The 27490-nt window shown below is 32.6% G+C and overlaps 3 protein-coding genes across 3 annotated transcripts; 2 read left to right on the forward strand and 1 right to left on the reverse strand.

The window, feature by feature from the left end:
* Window positions 1–189: 189 nt before the first annotated feature.
* Window positions 190–1554, reverse strand: LOC114175507 (UPF0481 protein At3g47200-like). The gene has a single exon (XM_028060264.1). It carries the CDS (start codon window positions 1552–1554, stop codon window positions 190–192), a length of 1365 nt encoding a protein of 454 aa, XP_027916065.1.
* A 10760-nt stretch (window positions 1555–12314) lies between these two features.
* Window positions 12315–15349, forward strand: LOC114179511 (WAT1-related protein At5g47470-like). Its single transcript, XM_028065870.2, has 7 exons — window positions 12315–12767; window positions 12837–12902; window positions 13608–13724; window positions 13869–14115; window positions 14212–14373; window positions 14891–15042; window positions 15146–15349. Exons 1-7 carry the CDS (start codon window positions 12577–12579, stop codon window positions 15255–15257), a joined length of 1047 nt encoding a protein of 348 aa, XP_027921671.2. The 5' UTR covers window positions 12315–12576; the 3' UTR covers window positions 15258–15349.
* Window positions 15350–23889: 8540 nt separating this feature from the next.
* On the forward strand, window positions 23890–25187 carry LOC114176802 (zinc finger protein ZAT9-like). The gene has a single exon (XM_028061965.2). It carries the CDS (start codon window positions 24160–24162, stop codon window positions 25018–25020), a length of 861 nt encoding a protein of 286 aa, XP_027917766.1. The 5' UTR covers window positions 23890–24159; the 3' UTR covers window positions 25021–25187.
* The last annotated feature ends 2303 nt before the right edge of the window (window positions 25188–27490 follow it).

Here is a 27490-nt window from a genome sequence, read left to right on the forward strand (position 1 = left end):
TTCAAAAAGACAATTTTTATTGAACGGATAAGATTGAATCTTAGAAATTTGGAAATTAGAAACTAAATAGCAAATAGCTAAGTTGGAAATAGCGGAATTAGAAACTATGTAGGATTTGAACATAAGTTTGGAAACGTATGAAATAGTTTGTAAATGAGTGATTTGGGTGGATAATAATAATATGGATGGTCAGGAACCTTTACAGCGGACAGCATAGAAGGTCTGGATTAAGGTGAGGGAAAGGCCTAGCATGGTAGCTAACAAGGCGGTGACGGTCCAGGGAGATCGGAAGTAGGTATGGTACGCCTCTCCCATCCAACGCAACACTCTGATCCTACCACGTTTGGCCTTAAGATGAACTTGAATCTGCTGTCTCAAATGAGCAAAGGCAGCAGTCTCCGGCAACTGCAACACATCCAACTTGTTGAAGACGTCCGCCACCTCTTTATCACTGGAAAGTCGGTTACGAAGCACTCCCATACGCCTTAGCTCCTTCACATCCTCTGGTTGTTGAATGAGAGAGCAGAGAAGGACAAGAAGTGAGGTGATCTCCAAATCGTTCCGAAACCCTAGGCACATCTCGTACGCTACAAGGTTCATGGAAATAAGAGCCATTGAACCATCCACCACTACAGGAGGAAGTTGTAGATCTCCATCCATGAAACTTGGGTAGAAAGAATTTGAAGATTTAGTTATTCGAATCCCTGCCACCTTTAGCTCCCGAACGCTCCCAATCCTATACTTTCTGAGGTGCAGGCATCTATTCGCCATCTTTATTTCCCTACAGCTTTGGACTCGCCCCCTTCCCAATACCGCCCTTCGCAAATAGTCTAGAAGATGAACCGGTTCCTCTTTGTCTTGCTCATCTTCTTCTATTGTTATGAAGTGCTCCTCTGACACTCTCCCGTCTGATTCCTGCCCGATACCATTCACTAATAGGAAATTGTGCATGCATCTCTTTAACCTCGCTTTGTCATTGCATAACAGCTTCAGCAATTGGTAAGGGATTTGGTTCTCCAAGAGGACCATATCGTGATGCGCCTGCGTCAGCTGCCCAATGCTAATCTTCAGGTCTTTTTCTGGATAATCCGAATCCACGGATTTCTCCAACACGTGAAGCACCGAACACCCATCCACCACTAACATTTCTTCCACTCGCATGGACCGTCGCAGATCCTGGCTCTCGTCGTATTTCCAGCACTCTTCTGCGAACATGCTCGCTAACTGTTGGTGAAATGAATTGCCAGTTTTTTCTAGTAAATCATGGTAGGTTTGGCCGGTGTTTTTGAGATACGTTGCCGTCCACACAACCTTGTGCAACTCTCCTTCCTCAACGTAGGGTTTTAAAAAATGTATTGGACCAATTGAGATAAGGTTGGGCAAGTATAGATTTTGGAACTCTAAACGTCCTCCCATGCAATCTGGAACCCTCTGTATCTTAGGCTTGGAGACTTCAGCAACCATCATGCTTATGTCTTCCGGACATTTTAGTGCATTAACTATCTTTTTCCAACGGCTCTGCGCTCTCCCAAAATCTGTTGTCTCAGGAATCATTTTCCAGGACCGGAGCCAACACAGAGTTACGATGCAATAATTCTTTGACTTTGAAATTACTGGAGTCCAGGAATGGAGATAAGGTAGCGGGAATTGCCTCACAAAGTTTTCTACCGTGTGTAAACACCTGCTCGAGGTAAGACTTTTTTCTTCATTTTTAAATTATTGATTGATTTTCGTTTTCTCCCTTCGCGTCATCTTTTCATAGCTGAGTTTATTGTTTTCAATGTTTCCTTTGTCATTAAAGATAGAAGTACATAATATATTATTTGTTTATGTGCAAGATGAAAGTGATATAATACTTATGTGAAGGAAATAAAAGCTCGTACTCATATTATCTTGTAGCATATGATAAATTAGGGAGGAGTATTTTAGTGTGTTGACTTAAATTCCCAAAATTTAGTAGTACCAATATAATGTCATGTGTTTGTTCAAATCTACTTCTCATTCGGCTTTTTTCTTTGGTTCAGTAATTTACTTATCCGTGTTTTTTTTTTTTATTTCGACAAAACTTTTAAATAATAATCAATTTTAGTAACAAAAAATGTTAGTCACTATGATTAATTTAGAAATTAATTTAAAAAATAAAAAATATTAGTTACTAAAACAATTAATATTTTGAATAAAAAAATATAATTGATCACTAAATTGGTCACTAATTAATTAGAATTTAATTTTGAAACTATTTTAGTCTAAATTTTACAAGCTAATATTTAGTGATGAATTTATAAATTAATTTTTTAGTTAAAATTTTAGTAGCTAAATTTTAAAGATTAATTATAATTTTTTATTACAATAGTGACTATTTTAGTAATCAATATTTTTATTTATTTTATAATGATTTACAATGTTTAGTCACTAAAGTCGGTTGCTAATAGGAAATTTTTTTTAGTAGTCCATTTAAAGTTAGTTCTATTTTTAAGAGACTTGTATTTAAAAATTAGAAATTATAAAATTGTGAATATTGTTTATTTTAAGGAATGAGTTTATAGAATTTATTATTTCAACTAATTTAATTAAATAAAAATAAAATTATTAAAATCCTACACCTTTTTATTATACAAATGAAAAAAAAATTATAAAGTAAATAATTTTTTGTGCGAGTCACAAACCGATTTTCAAACTTGTGGGTCAAAACTTTATACGAGACAAGTTAACAAAATTAGTTTGCAGAGTTGATCATATCCATTTTTTGCAAGCCTAATATAGGACAAAATAAAACGGGACACATTGACTTACTTTATCCTCCTGTGGCAAATGAATGTTAATTATTAAAAGTACTCTTAGTTTAAATATATTATTGTTAAAAATCTAAATATAAATTAAAAGTCTTACTGAGTAGAAATGAAAAAAATTGAGTGTTATATAAGAAAAACAATACCCACAAATATCTTAAAGTTTTATACCTGAAGTAGTGTAAGATCTCTTATGTGATCAATTCATGAATTATGATAAAACCATTATCCATAAAGAAAACTCAATTCACATTTATATAAATAAAAAAAGTTGAATAATATATAAAAAAATAAAATTTTAAAATTTAAAATTTAATGTTGAAAATATGTCAAGTCTCTTGTACGAGTCTTTCTTACTTAAATATATCGTGTTAAAATTCAATGTCTATATATAAACTGGTCCGTAAAATAATCAACAAACGACAATTTCTTAATGCACTTGTCACATTCAAGTGTGGGTGAATCTACCACCTACTTAATGGACTCAGCATCCATTTTGTACGGGAAGAAGGGTAATAAACTTCTGTGATCTGTTTGATAAAAGAAAAATGAGTAAAATAAGATTAAAAAACAAGTTGATAATGTTAAAATGAATAAGTAATAAAGTAAAACTTAAAATTATTTTATTAGAGATGAATACAGAAGAAACGAGATAAAAGTTAAAAAGATAAACATAAATATCATAATTCTTAATTTTTAAAATATTTTCTTTTTTCACTATATATATTATATTTTATTTATTTCTTACTATTTATATTACATTAATTATTTGGAAAATGTTACTATCTCCCACTTTTTAACTCTTATCTTTATTATCTCACGTAACTTAGTGTGGACCATCGATTATTCTTTCGAAGAAAAAAAACAGTAGTACATTAGTCAATGACACACTAAATTACATTAAGGAACAAGACCATCTATGATTCTTTCGAAGAAAAAAATAGTAGTACATTAATCAATGACACACAAAAAATCACATTAAAGAACAAAGGATGAGAGTTAAAAATTGAAAGTCATAATATCATTTTCCTAATTATTTTTCTTTAACAACATGATTTTATCATAAATGTTGTCGCAATTAATTTTCTAGTAAATAAGTATTTGAAATTATTATTTTTATATTTTAATTTAATCAAAATTAAATTATTAAAGCAAATATTTATGAGTTTAGAGTTTACTAGGAATGTATAAATAATTTTACGTTGCCAATCATTGAAATTTGATTCTTTATAACTTTAAAAAAATAATTATAAAAATAAAAAATGAATTTGAAATTAAGTTGTGACATAAAAAAATACATCAATTGATATTACAACATTTTCTCAGTTTCCCTTGTACCACTACATCAAAAGTAAAAGTAAAGTAATAAGGGTCAAAATTAGTTAATGTAATAGATGAGAGGATCAATAACATCTGAATTTAATTATTTTTGTAATTAAATTAGGCATAACTCTATGCTTCTTTACTTAAAGGAGGATCCAACCTTTTACTGTTTGAGTACATGCCAAATGATAATCTATTTCAAGCTCTCCATGGACGCATAAAAGATGAGAAACCAAACTTGGAGTGGAAATAGAGGTATAAAATTGCTAAATACATGTGTGTCTGATAAAATTGGTTAATACAGAGGTTATATTGCTCTAGGTAAGTTGCAAATGCTTCCTCCCGGGAGATTTCAGTATACCCTTTATGTTCCTAAGCATTTGATGTTCATGTTTGAAACTGTTGAGAGAAATCTCAGTACCCTTCTGAATGGTAAAATATATCAGATATAAGCATTTTCAGTATAACCTTTATATTTATGTTTCATAAGTACTACCCAGACCGTGGGTTATGCGAACTGGCTCGTATTATCATCTCTATAAGTAACACATTTTTTATGGGTTGTCTAATGAGGAGAATTTTATTATAGACAGCAACATTACTACATATGAACCATCTTTAGGAATTTTCATGTCTGCTCACACAAAGTCTTTAGTGATCATTGCAAAAAAAGTGTTAGAAATATATAAGTCATGAGAAAAAGAAAAAAAGATGCGTACAAAAAACGCATAAAAAAAGTTTGGACAAAAACCAACTCAAGAGAGTTTGCTATTTGATTTATTAGAACATTTGTTCAATATATAGAGTACAATGTTCCATCATATAGAGGGAAAAGTAAAAAACAAAATAAAATAGAATATTTTATAATAATAAAGAGAATCAAATATATGATATCTCTATCAATATAAATAAAAGCAGGAGATATATAATATCTTTATCACCCTTCTCAAGGTGGGCATGAAGATTGTAAAGGCCTAACTTTGAAGTAGCAACCCGGAAAGACCATCAACAAGCTTTCGTCGAATAATGTGGCAATCAAGTTCTATGTGCTTGGTTCTCTCATGAAAAGTGGGATTCTTGGCAATGTGAATAGCAGAATTGTTGTCACAAAAGGCAGTGTAGGGAGTGGGAATAGAAAAATGCAAATCCTGAAAAAGGTATTGAATCCATTGTAGTTCACATGCCAGGAATGCCAAGGTGCGATACTCAACCTCAGAAGAAGACCGTGAAGCAGTGGTTTGTTTCTTAGACTTCCAAGCAACTAAAGAGGTGCCTAAGAAAACACAATATCCAGAAATAAAGCGTCGGGTAGTGGCACATGTTGCCCAATCAGAATCAGAAAACGCCTGAATTTGAAAAGACGTGTTGGATTTATACAAAAGGCCATATCCAGGAGCATTTTTCAAGTACCGAATGATCCGTAAAGCCTGTTGCATATGTGGTTCACGCAGAGAAGAAACAAACTGGCTGAGTTGTTGGACAACAAAACTAATATCAGGCCTGGTGTTAGTCAAGTAAAGTAATCGTCCAATCAGACGCCGAAAGGAAGAAGGATTTGGTAGAAGAGCTCCCTCGTCGACATGAAGTTTGATAGAAGGATCAAATGGTGTTGGTGTAGGTTTACATCCAAGCATCCCTGTCTCTGAAATGAGGTCCAAACAATATTTTCTTTGATTCAAAACTAATCCATCAAGAGAACGAGAAACTTCAAGACCCAAAAAATACTTGATAGGGCCAAGATCTTTAATATGAAATCTAGAATGAAGATGAGCTTTTACAACAATAATTTCAGCAATGCTATTGCCAATGAGAACCACATCATCGACATAAACCAATAAAGCAGTAAAATCAGAGGCAAATTTCTTCTCTTCACAAAGAGAGAGTGATCAGCAGAGCTTTGTGTGTAACAAAAAAGAAGTAGCTTTGAAGTTAATTTTTGATTCCAATTACGACTGGCTTGTTTCAAACCATATAGAGACTTGTTAAGCTTACAAACAAGATTTGGTTGGGGAAGTGAAAGACCAAGTGGAGACTTCATATAGATCTCTTCACGTAAGTCTCCATGGAGGAAAGCATTGTCAATATCCAATTGATGAATAAACCAATCACTAGCAGAGGCCAAGGCTAAAAGGATGTAGACAGTAGTAAGTTTAACAATAGGAGAGAAAATTTCAAAATAATCAATCCCCTCAGTTTGAGTAAAACCCTTAGCCACCAATCGTGCTTTAAACCTATCGACTGTGCCATCTGGTTTATGTTTGAGTTTGTAAACCCAGCGGCAACCAATTGGCTTGATGTCAGAAGGATGAGGAACTAAAGTCCAAGTCTGGTTTCTGTCAAGAGCATATAACTCAGCATCCATAACATGTTTCTAGCAGTCATGTTGAACAACTTCTTTAAAGGAGAAAGGTTCAGCTTGGGCAGAAATATTATGACAAAAAGTAGTATAGTCAGAAGAACAATTATCATAAAAAACAAAAGAATGCATTGGATAAGGTGTGGAAAAAGTAGAGCATGAAGTGGAAGCAACACCACAATAATATTGATCTAAGTATCGATGCCTGTTCTTCACTCTATGAGATGTTATAAGATCAAGATCAGTAACTTCAGCATTATCAGAAACAATACTAGTATAGTAATAGGGTCCGTAGTAAGGTCAGTGGCATGTGAAACAGGTAAAGCTGGAAAATCATACATGCTAATATCACAATTATGAGAATCATCAATTGAAGCAATAGAGTTATCAGAAGGTAAAGAGAATGAGTAAGGAAAAATATTTTCATGAAAGATAACATTTCTAGTCAAAAAAATAGACTTGGAGTGAAGATCATACAAAACATATCCCTTTGTTCCAGATTTATAACCAAGGAAAACACATTTTAAGCTTCGAGAATCCAATTTAGTTCTTCCAGTATTGGTAGAACTAGTGTAAGCCAGACAACAAAAAACTTTTAGATTAGAAAAGTCGGGTTTAGTAGAATAGACCAATTCATAAGGAGATTGATTACTAAGAAAAGGAGTAGGTAACCTATTAATTAGATGAACAACCAATTCAAGGGAATAGGACCAGAAAATGTTGAGTATTTTTACTTGAAAAAGAAGAGCACGACACACATTAAGGAGATGTTGATGCTTCCTCTCAACAATCCCATTTTGTTGAGGAGTTGCAGCACGAGAAGTTTCATGAAAAATACCCTTGCTATTATAAAAATCATTAAGAAGAAACTCTTTGCCATTATCAAAACATATTTTCTTAAGCTTGCAGGAAAATTGATTTTCTGTCAAAATAATAAAGTCTTGAAGAAGAGATCTGACTTCTGTTTTATTTTTAAGAAAAAGAATCTAAGTAAATCTGTTATAATCATCAACTATAGTCAAAAAAAATACTTGTATCCATCAAAGAAAGAGATAGAAATCGGGCCCCAAATATCAACATGGATAAGTTCAAAAAATTGAAGAGATTTACTCGTGTTGGAAGAATATTTCAGACGTCTTTGTTTCGCAAAAGCACAAGCATCACAAGCAATAATAGAAGGAGAAAAAAATATCAGAATGATCGGAAATAAGAAACTGTAAAATTTTATCAAATGGATGACCAAGTTTCATATGCCACAAGTTACAAGGAGTAACATTATTAATGAGAGTAGAATGTGGTAAAGAAATATTTGTGTTAGATATACTCAAGTTACGTTTGTCTTGAGAACTATCTAAGAGATAAAACAGGCCTTGATGTTTTCTAGCTGCTCCAATTGTTTGGAAGGTATCTGTTTGCACAATAAGACAAGTATTTTGGGAGAAAACCATAAGACAATTAGTAGAATTAAGAAATTTTGGAATAGAGATGAGTTGAATAGAAAATTTAGGGACAAAAAGAAGGTTGTGAAGGATAAGATTGCCCAAGACAATGGTACTCGAGAATTTAGCAATGATAGAGTTTTGGTTGGGTAATTGTATAGAAATAGGAGAAATAGGTTTGAGATTTTGAAATAAAGATTTAAAAGGACAAATATGGTCAGTAGCACCACTATCTAAAATCCAAGAAGAAAAGGGAAAAACAAAACATGTGGATTTGGTAGTACATTGATGAACATCAGTAGCTGTGGAAGAAGAATCATTGGGAGACTGCTGAATCAAGGCGAGAAGAGCTTCATACTGCTCTCTAGAGAAATCAAACTGAGCTTCATCTTTGTCATCCTTTCCGACACGAAGATTGGCAGTAGAGGAGACAATATCAACCATACTAGCATGAGTAGATGGCTTCAAAGGAGGAGGTTGAACTTTAGTGTGGAGGTTAGAATCTTGAGGCACACCTAGCTTAATCCAACCAGAATCAGAGGTATGATTGGTTCGGTGACAATGGTCACAATATCTAGGATTGCAGCCACCAAACCGAGGAAAGCGGCCTCGTCCACGATTACTAGAGAAACCACTGCGAAAATTTTTACTATGAGTATTGGCCATGGCAGGAAATCAACAGCAAAGGAAAAAAAATGCGGAAGGCGATTTAAATCTGATACCATGTTAGAAATATATAAGCCATGAGAGAAAGAAGAAAGGATGCGTACAAAAAACGCACAAGAAAAGTTTAGGTAAAAACCAACTCAAGAGAGTTTGCTATTTGATTTATTAGAACCTTTGTTCAATATATAGAGTACAATGTCCCATCATATAGAGGGAAAAGTAAAAAACAAAATAAAATAGAATATTTTATAATAATAAAAGAGAATCAAATATATGATATCTCTATCAATATAAATAAAAGCAGAAGATATATAATATCTTTATCAAAAAGAAAAGTCAAACAGAGAACACAAACACAGAGAGAAAGTGTAAGCTAGAAATAAAAAAAAATTTCATCATATATGTATATAGACATATCTTTAAATAGACATTTTAGTAAGCACACAAGGCATGTGAAGACAAACAAAGCAAGACCCTCAAACTCAATTATCTGGATTATGCACTTGATATAGAATTCTAAAGCAAGTGTGCACATGTGCTGGTTTCTATATTCTGGAGAGTCTAGACACAAGGATTATCACCCAACCACACACAAGGTTAATCCCATTATGCATTGGGCTCAAACACTTCCCAAGACTAGGATCTCCTGCCACTCCACCACCACACAATTCATTCTACTCTATATGAGTGTGAATGATTATCAGAGTTCAGAATACCTTCCTTTATCTAGACATCTCCTATATCAAGGCATACACTACCCACACCATCACCAAGAATTTCCCTCAAAACTCTTTCATCATCAACATTCCACATGTTATCTCATAATAATTGTCATCTCATGTTACACACATCAAGTACAGGTATAAAAAAAATTTCACATCATTCATGCATAGCTTCATACATCATATTTTGAACATTAACTCAGTCAATCATAAGTTAAAATAAGGAATTAAAATTCTACAGCAATTCTCGCTTAAGCTAGACTGGTCTGGCTTAAGTTAGAAATTCTTACTTAAGCTAAAATTTGAACAGAGAGCAAAGTGGAATTCTCCTATTCTCGCTTAAGCTAGACTGATCTCGCTTAAGCTAGAAATTCTCGCTTAAACTAGAGTGTTTTCGCTTAAGCTAAAAATTCTAGTTTAAGCTAAAATAACATATTTCACTAGTTTCAACATGCAAAAACCAAAAATACCAAACAACAAAACTAAAAACACAACCACGAACATCAAACCAACATTTTAAGCATGATTAAAAACCAAAAACATGCAAGACACTTAAAAAAAAAGTTTTAAAGTCCTAGCTTGCCTTACCTTAAACAGAGATTAACTCTGCCAAACAAGCTTCAACAAGAGAGTAACACAACACTACTACTACTTAAGGAGCTGACAACCAAGATCAAGAAAGGAACAGTGAGGCCATGAGCACAAACATAATCAGGCCAAAACTTCGAAACAAAAACAAAACAGAAAATGGGACAGAGGTTTAGTTCGACTTACAAGGGAGATGAGCATTCAATAAGCTCGGAGGAGGTCATAGTTCAAGCCCTAACAAAACTTCTATTTTATGAGGGAGAAAATGAAAGTGAATTGTTTGGAAAAAGAATACAAAATAGGGAGTTAGTGGCTGAAAGGAGGTCTTGGGGATAATAAGTAGACTGACCCTAGATCTTTTAATAACACCAGGTCCAAAACATTTTTAAGACATAAAATGGGTCTTACAAATATGATGGTTATATGATGGTTATATGATTAAAATTTATAACTAAATTTTTTTAATTATATAATATATTAAAATAAAAAGTGTATGCACATGTCGTTATTATATTTTGTAATATAATTCTACATAAAATAAATATAACACAAAATTGATGTTGACATTAATGGATAGCTAAAAAAATGAATTATAGAAATTAATAATATAAATACTAATTACAATAATGAATTATACTAATAATAATAACAATATAAATAATAATAATAATAATAAGATTAAAAACTAATATTTGGATATGATTTTGTCTGTGTTAAATCATAAGATTTATATAATAATGGAATAATTACAACGAGTAATATCAATACTAATAACAACAAATGAATTATAATAATAATAAGAATATAAATATTATTAATAATAGTATAATAATAATAATATACAAATAATAATAATAAAAATAAAAAATAATATTGAAATATAAATTTGTTTGTATTAAATTATAAAATAATAATTGATTAATGATAAGTAATAAAATAATATAGTTATATAATTAAAATTTACAATTTAAGTTAGTTATATATTATATTAAAACGAAATAAATATATACATTGTTAAAGTAATGTATGTACACTATGAAATATATAATAGTAAACGATGTTAAAAGTTATCAATAAAATCACATGCGAATATAAATAAATAAATATATATTAAAATATATTTACCTATGAAATCATATATTATTATTTTTTAATAATAAATATTAATGTTAAAAAATAAGACTTGAATATGAATTTATTTGTACTAAACTATAAAATTAATATAATGAATGATTAGTGACGTTTAATGATAACATTAAATTTTTGAATTAAACTTTGTAATCAAGTATTATATTAAATAAAATATTTTAGCTTGTCTTTTTTTTTTTGGTATGGTTAGTAAATTTATGATATAAAAATTATATGTTTCTACTAATAATAATAATAATAACTAGTGGAAACACAGTCGCGATATCACGCTCGTGTGTAGGCATTTTTTAAATATACGTATTATTAAATTAATATATAAAATAAAATTATATTTATTAAAAATAAAGTAAACTATATCAGAAAAGATAAAAGAATAACAGTTAATAAATATAAAAAAAAGTGAAGAAACAGAAATAAATGATTTTATAAAAAACTTGTAAAAGTAACGGACAATTTTAAAAAAATTAATAAATAATTATATTTTAAAGGGTAAAAGCGAAATTTAGAAATGTGAACACAAGAGAGGGAATCATCTTTATATATTGTTATAGATAATAATAATAATAATTATTATTATTGTATGACTAATATTAATAAGAATTTTTAGAAAGCAATTTTTAGAGAGAAAAAATATTTTATTAAATTTCTATTTATAATTAAATATTTTATTATTAAAATAATTCGGTCTCATTATTTTAAAATAATATCACTTCTAAAATATAATTTTTTAGATTCACATAAATACGAAAGAGATGAGGTAAAAAAAAGAATAAATATCACAATTCTTTTTATTTTTTAAATTATTTTATTTTTTTATATATGTATAATGTCATTTTATTTTATTTTTAATATATATATATATATATATATATATATATATATATATATTAATTATTTTTCTCTTTTTTTTAGTGAAGGTAACATCGTGATTTTATGATAAAAAATAAACTTAAATAGACATTCTAAACTTTCTAGTTATAATTATAATATGCTGACATAAAATTTCAGTATGAAAAATATATACTTTTGCTAACAACTAAATGAAACATTGATTAAACAAAACAGTTGTCATGTAATAAAGTTATTTTCTCATAACATATTGTAAGAACAGAAAGGAACGGACAATCCCCCCTATATCCAAGGAAAACAAAATCTAGATTTAGATTTAGCAATCAACATTTGAACGTAAAACAACTCCCTCTATTTATGTCTGAAAAAAAAAAAAAAATCAACTGAAAATATCTTATCTGAGGGATGACAAAAGAAATTCTGGGAAGAAGGGTTGACAAGAGAGAAAGAAAGGTTGGTAGAAGAACGTGGAGGGTAGCCAGCTCAGTTCTATAATCTAACTCAGATTTCACATGCAACAAGTTTCCACAAAAAACAACATTTCTATTTTTGCTTCTGTCGTTGTCTGCAACCATAACCAACATGCAATAAAGGAAGTTGGAAAACGAGAATGAAGAGAGGATAGGTGGTAACGTACATGTCCTCTCTTGGTGTCAGTTTGAATTTGATTTGCAGAGAGGAAAGTTACGACGAGAATGGTGAATGGAGGGTTGGTGGAAGATGTTGCAGTGATCGGAGGGTTGATAGGGGTGCAATTTGTTTACGCAGGAAACGCTTTGTTGCTCAGTTATCTTATGTCTTTGGGCCTCGAATCTCTTACCATTGTCACTTTTACTTCCTTTGCTACGTTCCTTATTCTCTTACCCTTTGCCTTCTATTTCGAAAGGTTCATCTCCTTCTCTCTCTGCATTTTTCTTCTTTTGGGATGCAATTTCATCATAAACACCTTTTGCAGGTGTAAATGGCCCACCAAAGTTGGTTTCAAGTTGCTTGCACAGCTTTTCTTGCTTGCACTAGGAGGGTACGCAAATCTTATGACCAACTTCTCAATTTCTATATTAAATTTTCATCTCAATTTGAATTCATGTTTTCTTTTCTGGTGTAAAACTATACATTTTTTCTTAATTAATTCCATTTTCTTTTTAAATTCGGGGAGCGAAGTTGTTTTTGAATATTAATCCAACAAAAAAGTTGCATAGAGCATGCTGGGTTTTGACTTTTGAATCCCAGTTATGGGTAGAGATTTAATTGGAGGATAATTATTTTAGGGGATTGTTGAAGGGTGATAGAAACATCATCATGGATTTTTGGGAATATCTGATAATCTGAACCCTAGAATCTCTCTAACACAATCTTGCTTGTGTCATGCACCAGAATCTTTATTTTCCAACTATTAAGTGCAAAAACACCGTGGTTTGAGCTAATTAATCCCTTTATTTTAGGAACCCTTATCTTATAATTTTCCCTACGGATTGCAAAGGCTTACCTTTATAATGAAAGGTGGGTACTATTTTAAGGAATTTGATGACTGTAAAAGGACATAAATTGTTGTGTAGCTCATGAACCATTAGCGTTTTGGATTTAACAAAAAATGACAAATCAATATCATTACTCCATTTTCTAATTACCTTACCCAAAGGGCTATTATGTTATTTTTACCTTTTCCTTTATTCCTTTTTCTTTCTCTTGGTAGCTATTCATATAGGGTTGGTATCATGGTATGCAGGGTAACACTGTTCCAGTCTCTATTCCTTAAAGGAATCAATCTAACCTCACCAGCAATGGGAACAGCCATGCCAAATCTTGCACCAGGTCTCATCTTCATCATGGCATGGATTTTTCGGTAATATGATCTATTTTTCATGAACTTTATAATTTCAGTATTTCTCTTATATATGTATATGTTTAGTTAATTAAAAAGGTGTAGGATTTCGCTAGTATCTATATAATTTCAATGCTAATTAATGAAAATTTTGATGTTAGGCAGGTTGGAAAAAGTGAAGTTAAGCTGCACATACAGTAGAGTAAAAATAATTGGCACATTGCTTTGTGTCTTAGGAGCTCTCACACTGAGCATGATGCAAAGCATCTCTGCACCTCCTAAGTCCACTAAAGTGGGAACAATTCAATCACCATCTCCACCAACACATGTAACATTTGACAGACACAAGTTAATCGGTTGTCTCTATCTTTTGGTCGCAATCCTCATATTGTCAAGCAACATTGTCCTACAGGTAACATACATTGTGATGCTTTTACATCAAACAATTTTCATTTCTTATTTGTCATGTTTTCAAACATGCTATTACCGAAAATTGTGATTCTTGTAGGCCTTTACTCTAGAAGATTTTCCTGCACCGATGTCCTTGTGTTCAATAACTTGCTTTTTTGGGACATTCATGACTATCGCAGTTCAATTAATTGAAGATCACCAATTCAAAACTGGTTGGCCTGGTGTGAGTGTCTCAGACATGATTGGATATTCTCTTCTGGTAATTTCAATATACAGATAACATTGTTATATTTCGTTTTGACAATTTTAAAACCCCAACATGAAGAGACATTGAAAAAGAGGTAGCATGTGATTGTATAATGCAGCTTTTGGAGCCTTTCAACTAAGGTTTCTCTCAAAAACTGAAATTAAGCCTAATTCAATCTTACAAAAAAAATCGGCTAGGTAAAATTTACACCTACTTATATAAATTGGCCTAATCTCTAGTTAGTTTATCCTAGTGAAATTTGTTGTTTGCTGGATCTAGTTCATTCATTATCATCGAACTACACATTAATATCTAATCTCACACTTGAGATGTATATGTCTCGATATGAGGGGAGTGGGTTAAACATCTCACATCAAATAGAGATCAGGTCAATTTACAATGTACAAGTGAGTAAAAACCTCACTTTACAAGCCTGTTTTATAAAATTGAATTAGGTTTAAAGTTCATTTTTTAGTTTCGTATACAAATGTACTGTATAAGTAACATTTTGTTATATTGTAATGCCCAGGCAGGTGTAGTGAGTGGAATATGCCTGACTGTGAATTGTTGGGCACTTAAAAAAAAAGGTCCAGTGTTGGTGTCCATGTTCAGCCCTATTGGCACAGTCTGCTCAGTCATTTTCTCAGTTGTTACTCTAGGACACACCACCAACATTGGAAGGTACTTTCATAATATTCTAGCTACCTATGTACATTTTTTTTTTTCGATGTTTCATATGATTTCTCAAGTACAGTATCTTATTGTTGAGTACACTGTATTGCAGCTTAGCAGGTATGTTCCTGATGTTCACTGGGCTCTACTTTGTGCTTTGGGCCAAAGGGAAAGAAGGTTGCTTTGAGAGTGAATATGATGCAGAGAAGCCTCTTTTAAGTTAACATTCTTTTCATATGTCAAAAGTAGTATCATGTAGTATGTACTTATTTTATCCATAGAAACAGAGTAAATGAAATAGAACTTTATTCACAAATCTTACTTCTAAGTTCTAATCAAATACGCGATGCAATTAGATTAAAGCGTAATAATACATTTTGAAATATCAGAAGTGGTAAATAGTACTATGAAACAATACTCACACCAATGATCTTATGTCACATGACAAAGTAAGCTCTAACAAAGTGTTCTACCAGAATTTAACTTTTTGGCAGAACCAATGTTGGTGAAAAAACAGCTTTTTAAATTTCTCGAGTACTCTGAAAGAAGGTAGAAGCCTATTGACAACTAAGATTTTTCACCTCTTTTAACTGTTGAGCTAGCTAGACATGGCATAGGATGCAACTAAAGCAACTCGGTGTAGCAGCACAGGATCTTGTGATGCCATTTTTGGGACCACCATTTTGAAGAATTAACACTTTTTATTTAACATGATTTTGTTAAAGAAGTGTAGAAGAAAGAAAATGGACATGCAAAAAGATTGAGAACACAGTAAACGCCATGATGGTATCAATGAATACTAACGAGTTTATATATGGTGTATATTTTTTGTGGCCTTTGAGATATACATAAATAACATGAAGCTACTACTAAGGGAGGTTTCGAAAGTTCACTAAAATAACTTAAGTGGTGGATATCAAAAGTGGTAAAGCCACTTTTTTTGTGAAATGAAAGAGTCACAGAATATTAATCAAACAAGTAGCAAATTTTAATGGTGCAAGTTTCCTACTTTTTTGCCACCAATAAATGTTGAAGGTTTACTATTTTTGCGGCGAGACATTAGAGATTCTAGAGTCCGTTTTTAAGCTCAGCCAATAAATACAAGTATCTTCTTGTGTATTCCTTTTACTTTTCGAGAGTATCATTGCTTTCTCCTTCGTTCAAAGAGAAAACACAACTATCACCCACTTCATCAAATCTCTTATTCTCATCCCTAATTTTTTTTTTCCATATTTTATGATTTTTTTACTTAAATTACTTTACCTATTTCTGTTTTTTTTTTCAAGTTTATTTTAGTGTTGTGGTATTATATGGTTTTTTTTATTGTATAATTGGTAAGTTTTTAGAACGTAATTGTCTGGTTGATATAAGAGTTTCACATGCAAAATCCTTAACCTTTAAAACAATTGTTAATTTAGAGGATAAACCATGTGCAAATTTGATAAACAAAATACTCTATTTTTATTGGCTTTAAAAGAAACGTGAAATTCGAAACTTAATTCTGGTTAAAAATAGTTAAAAAATAATATACAAGGTATCCATTTCTTTACATGAAATGGATATATCTAAATTTTTAGCTTATCTTTATTTTTATAAATGATTATATATTATAGAGTTAAATATGTTTTTGTCCTTTAACTTTGAGTGAAAATTGAAATTAGTCTCTTTTAAAAACATTGAATCAATTTAGTCAATTATCTTTAGAAATACGTGAATTTATGTTAGGAATCCAAGTGTGATTCTAAGTCCCACATTGGCTAGAAATGAGAAAGTAGAGCACTATATAAGAATAAAGACCCATAAACCCATTGCCTTAATGTTTTGGGTTGAGAGTGGTGTCAATATCTTATGTGGTTAGGCTCAAGTCTTATTGGTGTTTGTTCTCCCTAGTGAAACCCCCTCCTTGTAAAACCTAACAAGTGGTATCAGAGTCGATGGTTAAAATCGGTTCAGACGAGAGTTCCAGGTAAGTCCTACATTGGGTTGAGAGTGGTGTCAAGGTTAGGCTCAAGTCTCAACTAACATTAAATTGAACATGGGTCAAACCGTATAAAAAAACTAATATACTATCATAAAATGTATCTGAAATGTCAAACTTAATAAAATTTTATTAAAAGAACTAAATTTACTTACATATTTATAAAGATTCAAGGTTTTCAATATGAACCAATTCCCTTTTTCATTAAAAGTTGAAAGAAAAAAAACATATTTAATCCTATATTATATATGACAAAACTTATATATGAAGTGATTCGCGTAAAAATTACATGTAAATCTGTGTAAATTTGTGTAAACATTCTCAAAAATATCGAAGAGAGTTATCCATTTTTAATCCCTCTATTGTTCAATTCTATTTGACATTAAAAATAGACATGTCAACTGTTTTTCCCACATATTTCTCAGTATTGAATTAACTTCTTCAAAACCAAACTTGTTATAGCATTGATTTTGACTCAGGTCAGAGTAGAGAGTATTAAATAATATTGAAATATAAATGAATATAATTTTGGATAAATTTGTACATATTCGATTGATATATTTTCTTTATTATTTTGAATGTAAGCAAGTTTACGATGTTAGATTAAAAAATGCTATATATTAAACTTACGCCTCTTTGATCTCCTAATAAATCTTTTTAAAAGACCCCCCAATAATATCATCATAAATGTTCAACAATTCTTATGAGAATCACTTTGGTTCCATTAAAAAGTACCCAAAACGGATCTGAGTTAATGGCCACAATGTGTCAACTTTCTCGCCAATTGATGTCATTTCTCATTTTTCTTTTTTTGGATTTCCAATATGACCTGGGCATTTAAACATGAATTTTGCTTTGCCCATTGTAATATACCTTTAAGACGTGCTTCTCTTTTGTAGTGTCTTCAATGTTCAATCACAAGTCACAAAAGTTAGGCTACGGAAAACACAATTTTCAGAATCGGACACTCCATGTGCTGTGTTACACAACATTAATCTATTCTCATTCCTCTTCAGAAGGCCACACAATCAAATTCTCACAAGGAACTTTCTAAACTCACATCATTTTCTACCATTATTACTATTTTTTTTTCTAGACAATATTTTGACATCTTTCTTTTACGACTTGAGATAACATTTTTTAATTGATTTTCAAATACAGTCAAAAAAAAAAAAAACGAAAAATCACTTTTAAAATTTGGATGATCATTTCCCTGTTCGTCAAAAAAGTTTCTTGAAAGTCTATTCTGAACTCTCGCATGGATGAAGTGTCCATGCCACTTACCTATCCAGAAAATTTGGATTTGACTTATCACCCCACTCTAAAAGTTTCATCATATTTTAATTTTGAATTTTTACAACAGCCGCAAGAGATAAGGTGCTGAGTTCTGCCTAACTTTTCAACTCAAAACCACCACCATTGGTTTATCGTTTTAGAAAAACCAAGAATTTTTTTACAGGTTGGATCTCTGTTGTGTTTAATGCAATTCAACAAACCCCATAGCTATTTCTTTTCTCCACCATTTATTTATTAATTGCATTTGCCGGCGTTGATCAAGCAATTACTCGGGATTCGGTAACATGGCATCAAATTAATAAATACTAATGCAAGTTGTGCATTCCATGCAACATCAATTTCCCATTCACCCACCAAAGCACCATCTTGGATACTCTTTTAACTCATAATCAATTTTTTTAATGCAATGAATCTGACGGTGATGATCAATGGTTGAATGGTGGAGCATATGAGAGGCTATTCCACCGTAGAATCCACCCTCTTATTATCTCAGCATCATCTGTGAACACCGATAAAAGTGCGAAACGGTAATTAGTCAGATGATAAATGATTAAAGTACATAACCAGGAATTTTTATCACTGTTTCTTCCTTTTTGCACTCTCACTCTATGCTTGTACTATATAGGTAAAGTGATTATCAACATAAGTATTGCATAGTTCAAATGTTTAATTCAAAAGTGTATATATTAAAGTTGAACCGAGCTTTCCGTTTAACTCAATTTTACTAAAATCGATTTTGTAAGTTGAATTAGGTTTAAAGTTTATGGTATCAGAATCATAGTTTAGAATCTCGGCGTGAGAGAAATGTGTTGGAGAACCTGCATTGATTAAAGATAAGTTTATAATAATACAAATATCACTTTACGAGTCAGTTTTGTAAAATTAAGTTAGAATTAAAATAATAATGTAATTTTTGAAGATGTTGTGGTTGTTGTTTTATTTTTGGGTTTTGTGTTTTGTAGGCATAGGAGTTTGTATAGGTTGGTTGCAGTTCCAGCAGACAAGGGGAACAAAAGGGAAGAAGAGGTCCAGTGTTGTAGGCCATTCCATAATCTTGACACATGTCTCTCATGTTTGGTCTATTCCTGTTGCACCGAAGTGTGGTCCCTCGTGATTCATCTCTTGTTCGAATGCAAAAGCAATGCCTCATCGTTGTCATCATGCCTGTCATAATATGCTTGACTTGGAAGCTAAAAACAAACATTTGATAGGTAAGACTTAAAGCTAGGTTGGTTCTTTTTTGGAGCAAACCAAGTCTCAAAGTGCACCACATTTTTCATTTTTCTAACCATGTCTTCCTCTTATGTGACCCGACCCTACATTCATTTCATTCCCTACTGAAGTCAAACTCCTCAAGGATCAAAATTTGCAAGAACTCAAGTGCAAGCAAATAGTTTTCTAACTAGACTCTACCCACTGCTGCTACCACCACTCTGCTTGCAAAAAGCAGAATCAACAAAAAGAGAAAAAGAAAAAAGATTTACCACTTTATGTTTGTTGTTCGGACAGCATTTACTATTTGGTGTTCAGTTTGAATGCAGTAGCAATTTCATCTAATTATTTATTTTCTGTCACAAGACATGAGTGATTTAAAGCAGTACCTTCTTGTAATTTGAAATCCCTGCATGTTAATTAATATGGTAAACACAAGGCTGGTATTTATCACTGTCACAGAATTTATACTGGGCTAAACCAACTACTACTCATGGATGCTAGCAGACTTTGATGTTCTCTCTTACCTATACCTTTTACTTTTTAGTGATTTTACGCAAATCATTTAATACGCACAATAATTACAACTTTTTTCTCATTTGTCAGATGCTTCTTTAAATTTTTCACAACATTTTTTTCCACATTGATTAATTAGTTATCTATTCACAATTTTCCGTAACTATCTTTATATAGCAGTTTCACTCATTCAAGCTCAGATTTGGTCTAAACGTCATCTTCATCAAGGTATGTGACATGACCTTCTGTAACAATTAAACTCAACTAGTTTTGTTCTATGGAAACTTTGAAAAAAAAAAAAGAAATTGCTTAGTTAGTGAGATTGCTTAAGTTAAAAGCCATGTTCTGTTTAAAATTTAAAATACGTTCCCTTTTCACTTTAGGCGTATGCAGAGTTCCAATTATATCTTTTCCAGTAGCAGTTGCATGCTTTGTTGAATGTTGAAGTAAGTAAAGAGAGTTAAAACGAGTGAACAGTGTAAAGAGGCAATTATAGCCACAGATTTTGAAGAATTTTGGTATAAGAATTTGTCTTTAGAACGTTATTTAGTCTTGGTTTCTATAAATGTGACATGTCTGGATTTGGAATGCTTCTAACTGTTTGTAGTGTCGTATTGACCTTGTTTGCATCATTGCGTGAGCAGTGAGCTTGATGCGTAGAACAAATTTGATGACTAAACTTTCCACGATTAAAATTTGTTTTAACTTTCTTTTACCATAACAACCATAAACTTGAGTATTAATGTGAAGAATCTAGGACAAGAAAAAGAACATCATAGAAAAATGAATTGAAGCATCCTTGACCGAAGCAAGGTACACTGAAACAAAATCAATGATGTGCGTGACCAGTAGCTTGAAGTTTTTTAATCTATTTTGACGAAGTAGATTCGAATAGTTGATGTTACAAGCAACTGCAATATCAACTTTTACTGTATCCAACTGCAAAGTAGGTGTAACTTGAAGTTAAATATGAGGACTTGATTTTAGAATTGGAAGCTTCTGTCATAAAGTGGTTGTAAATGCCTTAAACCTCACCAAATGATGGTTAATAAGGAAACTTCTGCGGTAGTTAAAATGGTTGAAAATGATTGAAATTTGACGATATTAAATGTTTTTCCCCTTTTTCTTATTAACTTTTTATTTATTATTTGACAAAAAGAATTGATTGATAATGTCACTGCTAAAAAAATCTATTTAATTGATGTTTAAAAATATTGTTAACATTGAAGTAGAAAATTAACTGGTGATATTTTTAGACTAAAATTTTAAATCAATGTATATGGATTGTAGCAGACGATCTATAACAATTAAACTCACCAACTAAACACTTAAATACATAATTTTATTATATTTTTGTTTATATAATTTATTATTATAATAATGTAACTACTCATGTTTGAAGAACTTAATGATTTTACAATTACATAAAAACCAAACAGTTACATGAAAGATGGTTTATGCAAGCACAGCTAATTATGTAGACTATTCTTTGCTGAAAAAGATTTTACAATGTAATGATAAGATATGAATGAAGAAAATATTCCATGTATATAGATTAATGGGAAGATTTGCAAAAGTAAATTCACATTAATAATCTTAGCATTAGAGTAATTTTTTGTACATATATAATGATAACATGATACCTATAAAATGAAAACAAACAAACACGTTAAACGTAATAGATGGGAAACTATCTTAGCTTGATATAAACGGAAGATAGAATATAAATTTTTTTTCAATACATGTATTAATCAATGTGATTTTTTACTACAAAATGTAGGACTAAGATGAACAAACCAGAAACCATGTTATTCCCTTCCATTTGAAGTGGGTTAAATTTCTCCCTCGTACATATTCATCAAAATGTACCCAAATTAGTTTGATTTCACTTATACATTGAAAATAAGAAAAAAAATTAAACGTGTATCATTTAGTTAATGTACTGTATGGCCCACCGCCGGACCATCAGTCGGGTGGCCACAACAAAACCTCGATCAATAAGTTCAGGGTGAATTAAGATAATACAAGTCAGTAATCAAGTTTAAAAAGCAATTGGGCCATGATTAAGAAACCCTAATCACAGGCCATACCGGAAACTATAAATAGAGGTTCAAGGTAGGTTGGTAAGGAAGGATCTTTAACTTGCATTTATTACAACATTTATTGCTACTAGCCGATCGACCTTGAACTAACTTAAGCATCGGAGCCTTTAGACAGGTATCTCGATCGCTCGACTGACTGAACGGAGCGAGAAAAGGACTGAACTAAACAGAGGATTGAATCAGGTAGCTAAGGAGAACACAGAGCGGAAGGACTTGGGGATAATTTGAGTGTTGATAGTAGGTGCTTAACCCCTACACCCGAGACCGTTAATAAGAAATATAAGAATGATTTAACGGTAAAGTTGAAGAAAGAAAGTGGAAGAAGATTGTTGATTCAACTTTCTCCATTATTAACTACTAGCGATCAACACTATGGATAAGAAAAATTAAAAAAAATAAAAGATATTTAGTTCTTTTTATATTTTATATGATAAATCGAGCAGCCATTATAACTTGTTTTATGAGTTCTCAGTTATTCGTTTAAAATGAAAATGGAGTTAGTGCATAGTCTATTTAGCCTCCAAGTTGTAACTATTGAGCAGCATGACATTTTCCAAATATGATTGCCACATGTTAGGTAACAACAAATTGCCAAGGCGCACCTGTCAATTTATTTTCAACATGCTAGTAATTGGTATTATTAACCTTTCAAAATCATGGCTTTATAAAAGAGATGAAAAAAATAAAAATATTAATAGAACAGTGCATTGTTGCTTTAGTTTGGCGAGGTTTGGAGTGGCATGAAGCATTTGTGCTTTGATGGTGATTCTTGGTACGAGTGGTGGCTGAAAGAAGTTAGTGGTATATATAGTGGAGGAGAAAATTTGGACCAAGTAGATACTTTATTTGTTTATTTTCGTAATGTGAAAGATTTTGTAAAATAAGAATTAGTAAGAGTTTGTTGCTCTCGCAATTAGTCTGGGTTTGTTGAGGAGCATCATCATCATCAGTGTCCTCACATTTCTTCTTCTTTCCAATTACCGGTTGTTGGATTTAAGTCTCAGACACAAGTTAACTTCACTTAACCTAAGCACATTCATCAAATTTCTCTTAACCAATGTTTATATATTTATATTCAAAAATTAAAATTAATTGTAATCATAGTAAGCGCATTTTATCCTTTAAAATACATATTAGTTCGGTTCTAAATAAACTAAATTAGAAAAAATTGGAGTTGAAGGAGTTTTTTTATTTTATTATTGTTATTATATAAGGGAGAATCCAATCTTATTTTTTACATGTAGAGAAGTTATATCACATGATAGGAAAATTTGGGAATTTGTTTCAGTAGCGTCATATTGTATTCAATGTTACATTTTGGTTACATCTTGCAATCAGAATTTAATAGAACCACCAATCATTCACATTAGTGAGTTGCACATCACAACCAAATAATGATCCATTATCACACCTTCCATTCCAATGAATAATGAATATATTTCAGGGTCCCATAGGTTTTTTTTTTTTTCCCATGTAAGATAAATTTATCTTATTTAATAATTTGGAAATAAAGTCTGAAATACACAGTTTTACTACATAGCAGTAGGATGAAATTAATGAAAATGATTAATAATGGTAATCTGTGGGTTTATTGAGTTAAGAGTTTGCGAAAGCAGTTTTAAAGTTGTGGTTTGGAGAGCCCTGGAAGCAATAAATGGAAAAAGGTTAATGGAATTGGGCAGCAAGGTTTGCATGTTACTTATGGCTCTTTCTCTGTTGAGGATCACACTTTCTTAATTTTGGGCGCTGGATAATTAATGCCACTGTTATAATGTGTTTTGACATTTTAGCTCGCACACACAAGTCATATTTTATGGTAGGCCAAAGAAAAAAAAAATCATAGTTTTGGGGTGTGTCTTTTGGTGGAGGAATGCTTGTCACCTACTCCTTTTAAGTTCCCAATTCCTCCAAAAACACTCTTGTGTGAGACACCACAACAAGAACAACAACCGATAACAATAACAACAACGTTAGAAGAAGAAGTAGAAGTAGTAGTAGAAGTAGCAGTGGTGGTTGCTCCTCATGGACAATAGACACAAATGCAAGCTTTGTTCAAGGTCTTTCAGCAATGGCAGAGCCCTCGGTGGTCACATGAAGGCTCATCTCGCTTCTCTCCCTCTTCCCCCAAAGCCTCAAACTTTAACTCACTCCTCCTTCACTTATTCCTCTTCCTCGGACTCTGAACAAGAACACCTCAAAGAACAAGATTCTCTTAGTTACGCGCTCAGGGAGAATCCTAAGAAGACCTTCAGAGTAACGGATCCTGAAGACAGAGAGAGCGAGACCGAGTCAAAGAACCCAACTCGCCAGCGATCCAAGAGGAACCGGAAATCCGCCATGCTCAAGCTCAGCTTCGTCGTCTCCACGCCTCTCATCACCGAACCCGAACCTGTCAGTTCAGTCTCCGACACCTCCCCAGAGGAAGACGTCGCCATGAGCCTCATGATGCTCTCCCGCGACACGTGGAACGTAGTCACCAATGCAGGTCCACCGCAGAGATCAAAGAGGCGCTGCACGGGATCAGAGTCCAAGCTCAAGAAACTCCGCGGCAAGTGTCTCTGTCACACTTGCGGCAAAGCCTTTCGATCCTCTCGAGCCCTGGGGAGTCACAGAACCATTTGTTGCCGTCAAGAGGAAGCTCAACCTCAAACTCAAACTCAGAATCAAAACAACAACAACAATAGTATTAAGGTTTTCGAATGTCCCTTTTGTTACAAGGTTTTCGGCTCTGGTCAAGCTCTGGGTGGACACAAGAGATCTCACCTAATCCCTTCATCATCTTCAACCGTTAACGATTCCCTTAAATTCAAACAGACTTTCATAGATCTCAACATGCCGGCGCAGCCGGAAGAGGATGACCTTAGTGTTGTCTCTGATGCCTGATTTTCATATCTTTAATTGTTTAATGTTTAGTTCCTGCTGCTAGAGTGATTTTTTTTGTTTTTTATATAAAAGTGGCTGAGAATATTTCCTTATGTTTATTCATAGATCAAATGCTTTTGATTCTACAATGGTGGCCTGAGTATAAGTTATGTGTTTGTTCTTCTTCCTTTTTTTTTTCACTTTTGTTTGTATGAACAGAGTTAGTTATAACTTACACATGGTGAATTACTAGTTAACAGGTGTATTTTATTGGATTGTACACAACTTGGTTCATGGTACTACTAATCTTAAACATAGTTTCAATGCAAATTTGTGATGTGGTTGTGGACCAATAACTCTGGCCTTTCAAGTACTAAAGCGCCGCAGCAGTTCTGTTTTAATGCTGTGGTTCTGTTCTGTCCTTCCAGCTTGCACTTTTGGTTGGAATAAATAAATAAATCGGTTCTTTTTCTTTCTTTTTAAATACGGGCTTCAATTTTGCATTCTTTTGTGCTTGTATTGAGGACTTGGCGTGAAACGTGAAAGCAATGATTCCAAAGAGGGAGTTAGAATATAATAGAACTGTAGAGTGCATTTGTTTATTTATTTCTGTGTGTTGTGGTGCTTTTGGGGTTTCAGAGATAACAGGGAAGATTTTTAAACTCCCTTGAATTTCTGAGGAATAGGGATAAGTATATTTTTGTTTTATTATGGGAAACTTAATCTTCTTTGAAAAGTCGGAAGTATGATGATGGGTAAAAGGAAGAGGCTCGTACTATTGCTGTGGAAGAATCAGTCAGATAAAATTATTAATAAACTAAATGCAAACAAGGAGGCACGAGAGTTTGCTTGAACAGTGAGAGTGAGAGTGATCTTTTTTTTTTTTGTTGGGTTTGGTCCCAAAGCAGTATAGGGAGGTGAAGGTAACATGAATCTGAGTTATGGATCATTGATTTGGATCCTTTAAGATAGAGATTGAATGAAGAAAAGCAAAGAAAGTGGGAAAAATAGGACAAATGAGAAGCCTGGCATGGTCCTAAGTAAGTGGCTTGCTTTGCACGATGCTGCAGAGGAATTGGGATTGGAGGTTGAAATCTGGCCATTAGATAAGATGAATAAAACGACAAGATTTACGTTACAAAATAATTGTCGTCTATTCCCAACCTTTCTGCTCCAATGTGATGCTAATTGTCATTTCTGTTCTCAAAGGTAACATATCTGTTTCCTAATCCATACGTTTTACGATTCATTTTGCATTTTGGCACAGGATTCCTATTTTACTTTTTTTCTCTTTCTGGTACAGGTCCCCACCTAGTTAAGCCAATGCGTGTGCTTAGTTTGATGTTAGAAGTTTCAAATCATGTTCTCAACATAATAATAGAATAATTCACAACCGTATTTGAGTGGTGAGAATCTTCAAGAGGGCCCTCACAAGTAATTAAGGAATATTGGATATCGAGAGTGAAAATGGTGAAAGGATTATAAGTGAGATAAATCTACCGATTTCTTTTATGAATTGTCGGTCTGATGAACGTTAAACACACACTGTTTTGATATTTTAAACATAATTTTATTATATTTTAAAATTTTAAAATTAATGATCATATTTTAAAAACACAACAGAGAAAAAGAATAAATGTTTGGTGTGCCAAACTCCCACGGGTTGGAAGAGAGTGGATTAGTAAAATCTCTTTTCCACTAACTAAAGCATAAAAATGTCATTTACTGCAAAGAGGGTTATGTGAAAAAGACATGTGGATCATTAAGAGTCACTTGTAGGAGCACACTTGGTCAATGTTCCTTAAAATAAAAGGATTCTCATCTATGACTCAAATCTACAGTGACCACTTATAAACCAAGGAGATAAGGGATGCCATTGTAATTTCTCCAATAACATTGAATGCTAAGTTATACAAATGGCCCAAGATACGAATAGAAATCCCTAAAATAGTTACTTAGAGGGGTAGTTTTGTCTTTAATTAATGTATCACATGATGTATGTAAGGCCCATTTAAAATATGTTAACTTTTCTGCCCTAAAGTTAGTGGGCCTAAGGCCGGCCCAACGTATAAGGTCCTAAGGTCTGCCCTAATCCCACTCTCACTTTCATTCTCCCAGAAACGCAGCAGCCGTCAACCCTTCCTCCCTTACACAAAGAGCTCTGCTAGGGTTAGGTCTTTCGCCACCTTCAAACTAGCTCGAAGTGGTGCTCTACTCCATGTAAGTACTGTGCTAGCCTTTTTCCGTCTCCATTGTTCCTTTCGTTCATTTCACAGCTAGGGTCCCAAGTAACCCATATCGTGCTTCTGTTTCGCTACCTTTTCAGTTCTGTCATTCGCTCCTTGAGCTGCTGTGCTCGTGCGTTCGGTGTTGGGGGCGTGTTGGGTCGTTTACTAGCTTATTCCAGGTACGGGAAGTTAGGGTTCTAGTTTCGACTCCTTTAGAACTGTTTTTGTGTTGGTTGTTACATTGTATGGTTGGAATCTGTCGT

Source organism: Vigna unguiculata, chromosome 3 (assembly GCF_037176805.1).
Source record: "Vigna unguiculata cultivar grain cowpea cultivar isolate G323 ecotype 2 chromosome 3, ASM3717680v1, whole genome shotgun sequence".
In the NCBI taxonomy this organism is placed as follows: domain Eukaryota; kingdom Viridiplantae; phylum Streptophyta; class Magnoliopsida; order Fabales; family Fabaceae; genus Vigna; species Vigna unguiculata.

What these genes read in the sequence shown, in the direction of transcription:
- LOC114179511 (XM_028065870.2), top strand. Translation starts at nt 12,577, where the DNA reads ATGGTGAATGGAGGGTTGGTGGAAGATGTTGCAGTGATCGGAGGGTTG. An exon ending in TTCTTGCTTGCACTAGGAGG is followed by an intron (nt 12,903 to 13,607) that starts GTACGCAAATCT and finishes CATGGTATGCAG; the next exon opens with GGTAACACTGTTCCAGTCTC. An exon ending in ATCATGGCATGGATTTTTCG is followed by an intron (nt 13,725 to 13,868) that starts GTAATATGATCT and finishes GATGTTAGGCAG; the next exon opens with GTTGGAAAAAGTGAAGTTAA.
- LOC114176802 (XM_028061965.2), top strand. Translation starts at nt 24,160, where the DNA reads ATGGACAATAGACACAAATGCAAGCTTTGTTCAAGGTCTTTCAGCAAT.
- LOC114175507 (XM_028060264.1), bottom strand. Translation starts at nt 1,554, where the DNA reads ATGATTCCTGAGACAACAGATTTTGGGAGAGCGCAGAGCCGTTGGAAA.